This window comes from Dermacentor silvarum, chromosome 1 (assembly GCF_013339745.2).
Source record: "Dermacentor silvarum isolate Dsil-2018 chromosome 1, BIME_Dsil_1.4, whole genome shotgun sequence".
Classification (NCBI taxonomy): Eukaryota; Metazoa; Arthropoda; class Arachnida; order Ixodida; family Ixodidae; genus Dermacentor; species Dermacentor silvarum.
Window position 1 is genome coordinate 43587965 of NC_051154.1, and position 13635 is coordinate 43601599.

Sequence of the window (13635 nt, forward strand, 5' to 3'; positions counted from 1 at the left end):
ATTATTATTATTATTATTATTATTATTATTATTATTATTATTATTATTATTATTATTATTATTATTATTATTATTATTATTAATAAACTGTGACTGTGAAGGCTGTGACCAAAAAATTAATGTATTAGCAAGGACTTGCCGTCTTTTTAGTTTAACTGTCTCTCAAGTGTATGAGTTCTGGAATTAAGATACATGTGACATTTACACGAGAAGGCTAAGCCCTAATTGTGTTGCAGATTGCATACACAGGAAATGCTAAGTGCTTGAATATCTGAGCTATAACTGCAGAGTGATCCACACTTCACACAGAAAGGACTGGAGAGAGAACACTTGTCATGTGCTCACATTTCAAACGAAATGTTTTCTGTTCCTTTTGCATCACCCCATTGTCACACAGGTTAATGTTAGTTTATGTAAGGTAAGTGGATATATCATAAAAAATTATTTATGCTTGTAAAGTTGTGTTTATGCATTAAAACATTCTTAAATGAAATTTGCATAGTTAGTTAAATACACCCCTGACTTTGTACTTGCTCAGAAAAAAAAAGAAAAGAAAAATATAAGGATTGAGTTGCGGATATATTTTGTGTGTTTGTCGACATCATGAGGCTGTCACAAGAAGCACTCCGTAACAAACATATATTAACATCTGGACTTCCTACAACTTTCTACAGTTATTGCTATTAAAAAGGTTAACATAAAGCAATGAAAACAAGGAAACATGCAAAGCAAAGAACAAATGTAAAATACAAACTCATGTTTCCAAATGCACACCAAGTAGCTGGTACTAAATACTATTAGGCAATATGCAACTAAAAATAGACTGAAACAGATTGCACACTGCCATCATGGGCCGCCTGATAACAATTTCATCAGAGTGAGGAAGATAGCAATCCACTGGGAAAACACACCACTGCCTTGATGGGCGCACGCACACACACACACACACACACACACACACACACACACACACACACACACACACACACACAGCAGTCATCAGATGGCCTGAGCCATGTGCAGTGGTGTCAACATGAGCTCCATGACAGCATCCTTGAGGTTGGCACCCCGAAGGTTCGCTTCGTGTAGGTCGCTTCCAGACAAGTTGCAGTTCTGTAAGTTCAGTTGTGGCACTTAAGATGGTGGTCCATGTTTTTTAAAGTGCCCTTTGTTGCATGAACAGGAGCTGCACCAAAAATAAAGCTAAAAAAACCTGCCAGACTGTCACAGTAGCATGTAGCATACAGATGCACAACTATTCGACACACTATTCGTTTGCTTTATGCAAACCAGTGACCGAAAAGGAATTCCTGTGCCATCACCTTGAAGAAAGTTGGCACAAAGATGCGAATGCATGAAGAACATGTTGGACGTGCATTAAGTACTTTGGAGTGACATTTTATCATCATTTTGGCAACGCTGCACAGTCACTGGCATTTACTTGCATGCTATTGGTCAGTCAGTGCCATGTTTGTCTTCCTTTGTATCCTTTGTATTGTTTATATGCCATTCTGTATTCTATACATAGTACCATATTATGAGGGCTATGGTTAAAGGCAGAGATGAATGCAATGTAATGATAAAATATTGCAACCTTCGCTCGCATTTTTTTCACAGTTCATCATGAAGGTTTGATTGAGTTTAGTCATATCTATGACAGCAAGATAGAGGAAATTGATATGGTCTGTCCTAGTTAAAAATTTATTTAATGAAAGAACTCTGTAATGTATTCAGTGCATCCTCCATTACAGCTGATTAACTTCTTTAGATGGTCTTGCTGTCTTACAGAGAAAACGGGCAGACAACAGTTCTCCTTTAAGTTATCTGGCAGGCTTGATCTAATATCTGTGACAGAATGCCATACAAGGTCCAGAAACGAGGTTAATTAGTACTGCATGATGTCGTAGATAAGTAACAAACAAGATGAGCCAGACAAAATGAATGATGCAAGCAAGGCAGAGTGCAGTCCAGTCCACAAGCAGCATGGTCTGGCCTACATTCGAGCTGAAAGGCAGTCAAGTTGGTTTGCACAATTTAGGTGCCATAAAATGCTCCATTGCATCATCCCAAAGTACTGGGCTACATCTCATATTACAGTGTAGACCGCTTATAACGTAAGTCCCCGGAGTCGCGAATATCCGCACTATAAGCAGTACCACACTATAACCAAAGCAACAATTTTCAAGGCCTGCACATATGCAAAACATGCACCGAGCCGCCACGCGTATGTGACTGTCGAGGAATGCGGCTTGAACGTGTGCATTCAATTTACAGTCGAAACTCGTTAATTTGAACACGCTTAATTCGAACTTCCGGTTTATTTGAACTGACACTGTCAAAGGTATGTGTATTCCAATGGCCAAAAACGCCCGGCAATTTGAACGCGAAATCATTTGCGATGTTTAATTCGAAGATACCACGCACCGACAATGCTCTCGGCAGCGCGCCAAATCACGCGGCGGTTCCTCCGACCGGTATTGCTCCGGCATCGCCATAGGGTAGACTCGCCATAGAGTAAAAGCTTATGAGAGACCCCTCAATGTCGCAGGCGAACAAAAAAAAAAGGGGGGGGGGGGGGGGGAAACGAAAGAAGAAAACAAATGTGGCGGAGATTTCACCCTCTCTCAAATGGCAAGGTCGCCGATTCTGCGTTGCGCCGGAATATGCGTGTACGTGCCGACGTCTCAGCCACGCTACCATAGCCACGCTTAGAAAATGGAAGTGAACCCTTCTCCTTTATGATTCCTCTACTTTCTAGTCTTGCACGCTGCAGCTACGGTGCAGAGGGAAGACGCGGCGCTGTCCCAGTCCGGCCAACGAAACTGCCCACGCTGGCAAACGCCCGCTTCCTAATAATGGCACAAAACGAAACTTCAGGGAGCTGGCGCCGGGCCGGCTGGAGCGGCGGACGCGCACGGTGACAGTCGAAGGTGAGGGAGCTATGAGGGAGTTGAGAGGGAGGGTGAGGGGAGCAACCGAAGCTGCGGAGTTGCTGAAGCCAAATCTGCTTCCCTGCCACCCTCCTCCCTCACCTTCCACGGTCTCCGCATGCGCCCGTCGCCCGCCGTGCCGGCGCCGCCCGCTCCCTGAAGAATCGAGAAGTGAGCGTTGGCCGGCGTGGAGAGTTTCGTGGCCCTCACTCGCTATGCGCTTGCGGGCCGTGATATTTCACGACTTGCACTGTTCGTGCGTCATGCTATGGTGCACGAATAATTCCGGTGCCCATTTGAGGGGAGCGTTCGCCATCTCAGCTAACTTCCGTACTCTCAGGCAGCCACACTGTATTTCGTCCCCTACAACTTCACTATAAGCGATACGCGCATACATAGAGTGCTATGGGAAAATTAACAGGACTCTAAAAAGACCTTATTATATCCGGTCCTGCACTATAAGTGGTTACGTTATAAGTGGTCTATACTGTACATTGCCATTGTTTTCTTTAACTTTCTTCTCCTGCGAGTCTAAATTAGCATGTCATGGGGTCAACAAGTTCACACGTTTTGTTAATATCCTTGACAACATTTGTAGCTTAGATTTTTTTTTACTCTTGCCATATCCCACATTGATTTCAGTTCACAGTGTCAGACTTTTGGCAAGTCATGTTTGAACAGGCAGCAGTGTATGGATGAACCAAGCAATGACAATAATATGCTGCATATGAGCAGCAATACAGATTGCAGTACTATGATGGAGGAATGACCCACCTCGAGATCAGCACCAGCGAGGATGGCTTGGCGCAAATGGCAGTTCTGCAGATTTGCATTATTCAGTGTCGCCACTCTGAGGTTAACCCCGGCCATTTGGCTACCATCCAGATCAGCATCCTTCAGATTCACTCCTGAAACACATCGACAAGATTGAATGGTTAACTGAATGAATAGCATGCCAAGTCTATAGTGCAATGCTCTAAAAGAGTTATACAGTGACAGGAGCGGGGCCTTTTCCAACTGAAAGCACTAAGAAAAGTAAATGGCCTGCGAGGCACTACGGGTCAATTCATTGCTCTACTTGAGGCACTGTGGTCGACAGGTTGATTGAATTATGACGTTTCTCATCCCAAAGCAATACAAGGGCTATTAGATATGCTTTAGTGGAGGGCTCCAGACTAATTCTGATAACCTGCAGTTGTTTAGTATGCCCTAACTGCACAGTACACGAGCATTACTGCATCTGTATAGTACGACTGCTGCGGCTGGGAATCGAACCCACAACCTTGTGCTAAGTAGTAGAACGACATAGCCACGCAGTCACTGCCGCAGGTGCGGCTGGTTGTTAAAGGCACTGATTTCCAAACACAAATAACCCAAGTACAAATCCCAGGGTGCTACAAAATGGTTTAACATCCATCATTGGCCCTTCTGCCATAAAACGCCATATGCTATCATCAAATCTAAAATAGATTTGCCAATTCTATCGCTGCAGCTATTCACTGTACTTTTTATACCATAGTGAACTCTTAGCAGTTTTCATGTATAAAGCCTCATCAGGCAATAAACACTAATTTTCCTCTCGTGTGTCTATTTCATACCCAAGGTAAGATTATGGAAGCATTGCATCTTATACAGTAGCACAGGGGTTCTGAAACTATCTGGCCTTCGGAAACCCCACCTGCCTTCTCAGAGTGCCGTGGAACCCCCTACTTCTTTTTCCCACCGATGTGCTTATCCATGGCCTTTCTATGATTGTTGCGATAAATCAATTGGATTGTTTAAATATGAGAGCAAAAAAAGTGCGCAACCTAACGAATAATTTAAACAGGCATGTTATAATCCACTCAAGTGGGGATGGGGTCGAAATTGTTTTGGTCGCTCGCGACACCCTAAAATGCTGTTTGCAAAACCCAGTTTGGGAACCCCCGCAGTAGCGTTCAGACTACTTTCGTGTCTCACTTGGCAGCACCAGTGTAGTGCTTGAAATCCCAAGTGCAATGTGCCAGTGCTGTGCCCTTGAATTAACGACCACTGAAATGCACTGTTGTACTGAAAATATCGTGCCTCGCAGCGTACACTACTGTTTTGACTGCATTGATTACAGCCTGCCTATCACAGAAAAGATGATGTTGAGAAACCATCCATGTGTCTGCTATAGAACAGTCTAAGTGTTTTGAAAGCTGTAACTTCAAAGAAAACGATGCTGTATTTGAATGAACATGATGGAACCATGACTATGACGCTAACGCTAATCTTTGCTGCAAAAGGAGAACAAAAATTTCACATTCCACCTCTGCATATGAGACAACACGTGCATAAGTGGTGCCGAAGAATGTGCCAGTGCAGTTACCTTCGAGGTTGGCACTGTTTCCGGCAGGGTCCTCCATGTTGCAAGAGCGCAGGTGGGCTGCCTCCATGTTGGCACGCATCATTTTGGCCCCAACTAGTTGCGCACCCTGAGTGGCATCAAAACAGTGAAGACGTGAAAGCTCTTTTTTTTTTTTTTTGCCATGCAAGAAGAGCCTGCACAGTGTGTACTGAATTAGCAACATAATTTCATGTTAAAACGAGTTATGCAAACAGGGACTTCATAATTGCACATCACAACGTGCTGCTATGAACTGGTAGGCCCTAGTGCTAAACGAAAAGAAACTTTTCTCTTCCCCCCAGTTAATCGGCACTCTGACTTGACTATGTTTATGCGCATGTCACTGAGCAGTTCGAGAAATGCAGAACAATGACCCAGGCAGCATAATTTATCTGCTGTTTCATTGAGTCCACTTGGTGATGTGCACGCAACAGCTTGTGGCATCGAGCTTGGTGCTGGGACCATTGTGCGATGGAAGAAGAGAGTCTGCCTTGTTAATGACCAGTGTGGGGGCTGTTTTCATTACACACGTAAATAAAGAAAAATACTACTAATCATCATTAAAGACAATGAATGAATGAAACAGCATTACTTGAAGGGTGCCAGACTTAGTGAGCAGGTGCTCATTTTAGAGCACTGCAAAAGGTACGAGACTCGAACAAAAAGACACTTTGCCCAAAAAGCACTGCCTCACAGCACTGCATCTGCTGCTTTCATATTTGTTACTTATTGAAATCTCCGAGTGCTGTTGATTATTCTTTAATATATTGTCGTGCAATAGGTAGTGTCCAAAGCCCGACCTCTATGACGTGTTTCCGGCTCCCCAAATCGCTTCCACCGCATGCAACGAGCAAAAGCATACATGACCTTCAAAACCTGCATCTGTATATCCAGAGGGATTTGGACACCACCTTTTACTAATACTCCTGCTTTTGTCATGCTGGGGTCTGCAGTGTACTGCAACTGTAAATTGATAAATCATGGATGCAAGGCCACTTCCTCACTTCGAGGTTGGCCAGAGTAAGGTCAGCACGCTCGAGGCAACAGTAACTCAGGTTGGCCCACGTTAGGCGACATTTGCGCAGGTTGGCCCATTTGAAGTTGATGTGCCGCAAGTCCAGCCGAGACAGGTCCGCACCCGACAGATCCACACCCTGGAACACAAGAAGCTGGCAGTTTCATCCCAAGTGCAGAGGCATGCCAGCGACCAGAATAATTTGTGCAGTAAAACATGCAGTGCTTTGTGCTGTTTCAGTTCCACATTGTTTGAGCGACAAAACTTGCTGACAAAATTTTCAGTTTAGTTCTCCATTACTGTCTGCTTTTTATCATGCTGAAGATGTCAAGAATATATATGAATATATATATATTAGCTAACTGAATTACTAGGTGCCTAAAAAAGAAAACAGCTTTAGCATGATGCTACAACTTAGTCACTACTGCTACTCTGGCCACCAGCAAGCCTTTGCACATGAAAGCCGATTCCTGCCAGAAGTGTGCAAGGTGTGCATACCTAGCATGCATAAAGCTTTTAACAGTTTAAAAAGTTATTCCATTTTCTGCCTACATCAGCTTCTGGTTCACCCCTCTGCTTTGAATATCTGTGTTCCCTGGATGCTTCCTGACGTTTCTCTATGGCCTTCTTAAACTCCTCATCCCACCAGCTACGTCTTCTGTTCCCTTTTGACCTGACTCGTACCTTAGCAAGCTCTAGCTCAAATAGCCCTGTTAAATTTGCATATGTCCATTCTGTCTTTGTATCCTCTGAAATTACTTCCTCAATTTGTTGGGTTGCTATTTCAAGCTGCTCTTCCGAGTAAAATATCCCACCTGGTTGTTCATCTTGCCTCCTACCTACTTTCATATTTCTCTTCTAAAACTCACCTTAATACGTTTGTGATCACTACCTAGACTTCTGGAGCCATATTCATCTATGTTCATTACATTTAGCCTATCGTGCATCCTATGTGACATTAGTGCATAATCTATCGTTGACTGCAGGCTCCCTACCTCCCATGTTATGTGCCCTTCACACTTCTCAGTACTGTTGCATACAACTAAGTCATGCATTTCACACATATCCAGCATCATGTTGCCTGTTGAGTCTGTGTACCCGTCCATGTCTTCTATGTGTGCGTTCATATCTCCTAGTACAATAATCTCGCACCCTCCTCCTAGCTCATTAATGTCACTTGATATGCATTCCAGCATTTTTTTGTTTTCCTCTTTGGCATTTGTTCCTGTCCACAGGTATACAAAGCCAAGGAGTGTCTGCTTGCCTGCAACTTTCCCTTTTAGCCATAAATGCTCCTTGCATTCCTGTTTGACCCTTTGCCAATTCATACTTTTATGAATGAATGCACCAATTCCACCCCCTTTTCTGCTGCCCTCTGTTCTATTGCAATATTCCCATGCAAAGTCAGGATTACAGGGTGGTTCAGCTCCCACTTCAGCCTATTCCTGCCACCTTGCATGTTAATCTACCCTATGTCAGAATAACCTTGCCCCTGATGCTTACGTCTATTTCTTCTCCTACCGATTCTACGTTTCTTCAATCTCGGGGCCTCTCTGGGTCCGTCTTCGGATGGATGGATGGATGGATGGATGGATGAGGCTGAACCCTTTAAACCGGGTGGTGGCATACGCCACCTAGCCATGACTATTAACATATTTTGTACTTTGTGGTGGGTGAAATTTCACCCCTGCCTTGATTTTATCCACCAATCAGATAACCTCTGTTTGGTTATTTCTACCCGCTTAAAGTCAATTTTGCCTTCACTGTCCCTAAACCCCAATGCTTTGAAAAAATCAGCCCCGTTGCCTTGCACTGTAGGGTTAAGCCCTTTACAGAAAAGTATGAGGTGTTCAGCCGTTTCCTCTTCTTCTCCACACGCACAGCACAACGTGTCTATACCTTGGTACTTGACTCGGTCCATCTTAGTCCGCAATACTCCCGTCCTGGCTTCAAACAACAAAGAGCTTCCCCTAGAATTATCATAGATATTTTCTTTGGCAATTTCTTGCTTGAAAGTTCGGTATGTTCCCAGTGCTGATTTCGTCTGCATCCCTGTTTTCCACAGCCCCCTCTCTTTTTCCTTAACCTTTTTCTTAACCGCTGTTTCCTGGTTTGCACCCCTCCTGCAGTCCAAATATTTGATTGACAGTTTTCTGGTCAGCTTCCTCCATGTTGTATCAACATTCCTCATGTACAAATAACTGAAAACTCTCCTTGCCCACCGCTTTTCTGCCATTTCTCTCAATCGCTCCTCAAATTCTATCTTGCTGCTGGCTTCCCTGCCCTCGAATGACGTCCATCCCATGTCACCCTGTACCCCCTGATTTGGTGTATTTCCGTGTGCTCCCAGAGCCAGTCTACCTACCCCTCGCTGCTTAACTTCCAACCTTGCTCGAACCTCTGATCGCATGCACAGGACCGCATTGCCGAAAGTCAAACTAGGGACCATCACCCCTTTCCAAATCCCTCTCACCACTTCGTACCTATTGTAATTCCACAGTGCCCTATTTTTCATCACAGCTGCATTTCTGCTACCTTTAGCCGTCACATATTTTTCATGTTCCGTTAGGTACTCGGCCCCATTGTTTATCCACACTCCAAGATATTTGTACTTATCCACCACCTCCAGCGTAACCTCCTGTATCCTATGCTCGCTGCCCTGATTATCATTAAAAGTCATGACTGCCGATTTTTCTTTCCTAAACTTCAAACCTAAGCTATCTCCCTCTTTACCACAGATGTCCATTAATCTCTGCAAGTCTTCCTTGCTGTCAGCCATAAGTACAATGTCATCCACATACATCAGTCCTGGTAATGACTGTTTAATCCATTCTCCTTGCTTGAAATAGGAAAGGTTGAAGCCAAGTCCGCTCCTCTCTAATTTTTTCTCTAATCCTTGTAAATACAGCATGAACAACAGAGGTGACAGAGGGCACCCCTGCCTATAAGCCCCTGCTGTATCTCTATAGGCCCAGATACCTTGTTTTCCCATTTTATAAGCACCTTGTTACTTTTATAGATATCTTTTAAAAGATTTCTTACTCCATCTTCCACCTCTAGAGTGCCCAGTATGTCCCACAAATCCTTTTGGATTACACTGTCATAGGCTCCCTTGATATCCAGAAATGCAAGCCATAGGGGCCTGTGTTCCTTTTCTGCTATTTCAATACACTGTGTCAATGAGAACAGATTATCTTCTAACCTTCTTTGTTTTCGGAACCCATTTTGTAGTTCCCCCAGCACCTCCTCGCTCTCCACCCATGCGTGCAGTCTGTCCTTTAATATAATCTGCATCACCACCCTGTAAACCACTGACGTCACTGTTATGGGACGGTAGTTGCTTATGTGGGCTTTGTCCTCATTTCCCTTATATATCATGCTCATCCTGCTCCGTCTCCACCCGTCGGGGGCTTTAGCGTCCATTATCATTTTGCTCACTGCCTCTCTTAATGCTTTCTTAGATTTTGGGCCCAATGTCTTTATCAACATAATTGGGATGCCATCAGGACCTGTCGACGTGCTACTAGGAACCCTCTTCCCTGCCCTTTCCCACTCGCTTTGTGCCAGTGGAGCCATTGCACTGACTAGTCCATCCTCACCTGATTGAGCACATGCTATGTTTCGTTCTTTAAATTTTTCTGTCATCATTGTTCTTATATGTTCCATTGCCTCATCTCCCTCTAGTCAAACACCTTGAGCTGTAACTATAAACCTCTGCTCTAGGCTAGTCTTATTACTCAAGGAGTTGAGATGTTTCCAAAATTTCTTCGCTGTCTTCGTGTATAGGGCGCCTCGATGCCCAGCGCCGCCGTCCAGGGTGCAGACAACCCCGCTGGCGCCGCCATATTGAGTCACACGAGCTGAGACTCGGCTACGCTTGCGTTCATAAATAGTGTTACTCGCGGCCACGGAGCAAGAAACCTTTAGGAGTGGAAACTCCGCCAGTTGCGGCGACCAGATAATGTCACAAGCCCGCGGAGCCACTTAGGGTGCCTCGATGCCCAGCGCCGCCGTCCAGGGTGGAGACAACCCCGGTGGCGCCGCCATATTGAGTCACACGAGCTGAGACTCGGCTACGCTTGCGTTTATAGTGTTACTCGCGGCGCACTTCCAAGTGTTTTGCCTTGATGAGGATTTTTATTGCGATAGCAATTATATGGACACTTCAACCGGATTTCTGCCGTCGGCGTCGCCGTCGCCGTGAGGTTCCGTATAGATAAAATCTTCACCGCGCGCCGTATGCCCGAGCGCAAGCGTGCTGGGACGCGCGCTATCACGGAGAGCGAACGCACTCAATCCCCCACGCGCAAGCAAGGAAGCGGGAAGCCAGCGCCGGAGGAAGCGTGGGGGGGGGGGGGGGGGGGGGCGCACTTTTCTTCTGCCAACAACCGCGCTCGTCGCTCGCCGCACCGTCTCTTATCTCCACAGAGCTCTGACCTTTATGCGCCGTTTCTGTTGAAGCGATAGACCGCACGTACCTTCGCCCGCAGCGGCGTATGCTTGCTGCCAGCGTTTTGACAGTCGTTGTCTGCAGCCATTCAGTGTGATCTCTTCATGTTTGTTTGTGCGCGCTCACACCACGCTTGTTCATTCAGTTAGTAATAGTCGGGTCACATTTTCCAACACACGCTACACATGTAATGCTGCCCGGATCGGCAGTGCAGCGCTACAGGTGTGTCCCTTCGCAAGCGCGCTGCCCACGGGAAGCGCTTCTCATCAACACCACCGTTTCACACGCGCCTTCTCGTGGTCATCGAGTCTCTCTTCATGTCGGTCTACTTACGCCGCAGCACACCTGCTTACTTAATCAGCTCATGTTTACTACAATTCATATTGTTACCAAAGCCGCTCACCTTACTTCGTATGACATTGCTGTGTTGCTATCGCATTCATTGCTTCGCCCTTAGGGCGAAACTGTGACATTTTTTTTTATCGGTATTGCATCTGCACATCTTTATAACCAATAGCCGTTAACTCGTCGAAGGTCCAAGACGTAAATGTATGGCGCCGGGAACATGCCCCAAGTTTAGAGAGTTTTAGAATAGGGGCCCCAAACGTTTTGGGGCCCCAAAGAAATAGCGTCGACACCACTGCGCATGCGCGAGACGCTAACTGCGTTTGGGTTTTGCGTTGGGCACGCTATTTCACCGATTTAGCGGGAGCCCCAAAAGCAGCCCCAAAAGCTTTGCGTCAACAAACATGACGGCACCCATCGAAGCGACGGCTCTCCAAGTACCAAACTCGGCTTGATTCGTGGTAACGCGCGAAGTTCGTAAGCTAGGAGAAGTGACTGCGGTTATCGCTTTCTCTCAACTAACGTGTGTAATGAAGATTGATTCATTAGACGCCGCTGATTCCGAATTCGATTATGTGGATTAGCTTGGCTGGTGAAGGCACGTCAAGTTGGTTACTCAAAATTAGGCGCAACAAATCGCTTGCTGCTCATAGAATAACCTCTCAATTGTAATTAAACGCAAAACCACGAAAGTCAAAATTACTCTTTCTATCATAAAATGGTAGAATAGGGGCCCCAAACATTTGGGGCCCCTATTCTAAAACTCTCTAATATGCCGTGTGGATGTTTGAAATACGCACTATTTTTTTTTTTTTTTTTTTTTTTTTTTTTGCGCTTCGATGCTTGGTATATAAGGTTTGCGACCCCCTGTGTGTGGAAGTTTTCTTTTTCGCTGTTGTATTTTGGTTTACACGTCACATCTCCTTTACCGTAGCCAGCCACTCGCGCACGGCGGTTAGTTTCCCTTGCGTTGCGCGTGCTCTTCGCTTTCGTTGCAATTATTTGACGATATCTACGCGCAATTTTGCTTTTTTTTTTGCCCACAAAACTGTGTGCTGACAGGATTAAGCTGGTGTAAAAATAACTGCGATGTGAAAATAAGGTTTAGTTAGTGCTGTAGAGAAACATGTAACGTAACTTGTCTGTGTCAATCTTGCGTAGTACACACAAGAAACCAAACGATGCACAAAATACATTTACTTATAATGTCTGGTACAATCAATCATGAAAGAGATATGTACATGAAAAGTTATATGTACTGTGTGGCGCCTGAAGGTTATGTTGAAAGACGAGATAAAAAAAAAAAAAAATTCGCAAGGTAGGCTCGACACACAATTCGGGATAGTGAGAGTTTTTTTTTAATTTATTCATTACATGGGGGGGGGGGGGGGTTCAAGTGAGTACATCAACCTTATTACACACAATATAAATCAAAAACAAGAATGCACACAAGAAAACGCAACCGCGGGTAATATTAATCAAGATATCCAGCCAGAATACATCAGCTACCATCGAATACGTCGCATCAGCCAAACACATCGATGGCGAGTACAGAACATTTTATAAATAACCATTAGAACACTGATAACTACATTGAAAAAATAAACAACACTGCATACATATCGCGTACAAAACCCGCAAATGAAACTAAGACAGTCAAATACAGATTAGCAATGTTTTTCACTTCGAAAATATAGTCCATGATATGATGATGTAGGGCTGTTGACTTTAACAGACGGCGCCCATCCTGTCGATTTCCCTCGTACTGGTCCTCTTCAAAGTGTTTCTAAGTACAAGTAAAACAACAAAAGTGATTATTGATATGAAAAGTTGCCTTGTAAATACAGAGAACCCATTACAGTGCTTAAAAATAAATTTTCGCAGAAGTAATGCGCTTCACACGTTTCGAAGAAATGCACAGGCTACAACAGACACCATGCCAGAAAGCGCCGAAACATTTTGGTCCCATGATGCCTTTTAACTCTACTACACCTGGGCATACCGTGCACAGGCATTTAAAGACCGTCACAGTACCCACTACGATCGGGAATGAGCACGAATGACCATCGGCTTACGAGCACCACGCTACAAATCTATTCGTCTAAAAAATCAGCTATATAACGTAACAACCTGAGATCCGCAAGATACCTGCTGAGAATAGAGAAAATCACAATGCTTCGCTTGCCACGTACACAACAGCCGCTCTCCCCAGAAGAAGCACTGCGTTCTTTAGTCCCAAATAACCAGTAGCGAAAAAAGAAACTGAGGGAAAAAAAAAAAAAAAAAAGAAACAAGAGACACACAATGTGTGCTTCCCGTGAAAAAGTAAAATAGGTGGTTTACATGACGATTTGTAGCTAATGTAAGGCTATTTCGCGGCGAAGCATTTTCGTCAGTTCTTAAAATAAGGTTACTACTCGCATAGACTGCGCCGATCAAAACGGCAAAAGCCTATGCGACGCGCGCTCGCACCCATAGGCTACTCAGCATCGGTGCAGTGCTTACGTCGTGAGCGAACGTAGGTACG

The 13635-nt window shown here is 44.8% G+C and overlaps 1 protein-coding gene across 1 annotated transcript; it reads right to left on the reverse strand.

The window, feature by feature from the left end:
* Positions 1-57: 57 nt before the first annotated feature.
* LOC119449680 (BTB/POZ domain-containing protein KCTD9-like) lies at positions 58-6475 on the reverse strand. Its single transcript, XM_037712910.2, has 5 exons — positions 6303-6475; positions 5281-5386; positions 3705-3838; positions 968-1113; positions 58-917 (listed from the first exon to the last, which is right to left on the reverse strand). Exons 2-4 carry the CDS (start codon positions 5360-5362, stop codon positions 1000-1002), a joined length of 330 nt encoding a protein of 109 aa, XP_037568838.1. The 5' UTR covers positions 5363-5386; positions 6303-6475; the 3' UTR covers positions 58-917; positions 968-999.
* Between the last annotated feature and the right edge of the window lie 7160 nt (positions 6476-13635).

What these genes read in the sequence shown, in the direction of transcription:
- LOC119449680 (XM_037712910.2), bottom strand. Translation starts at nt 5,362, where the DNA reads ATGATGCGTGCCAACATGGAGGCAGCCCACCTGCGCTCTTGCAACATG. An exon ending in AAACAGTGCCAACCTCGAAG is followed by an intron (nt 3,839 to 5,280) that starts GTAACTGCACTG and finishes GATGTGTTTCAG; the next exon opens with GAGTGAATCTGAAGGATGCT. An exon ending in TCGCTGGTGCTGATCTCGAG is followed by an intron (nt 1,114 to 3,704) that starts GTGGGTCATTCC and finishes CTGAACTTACAG; the next exon opens with AACTGCAACTTGTCTGGAAG.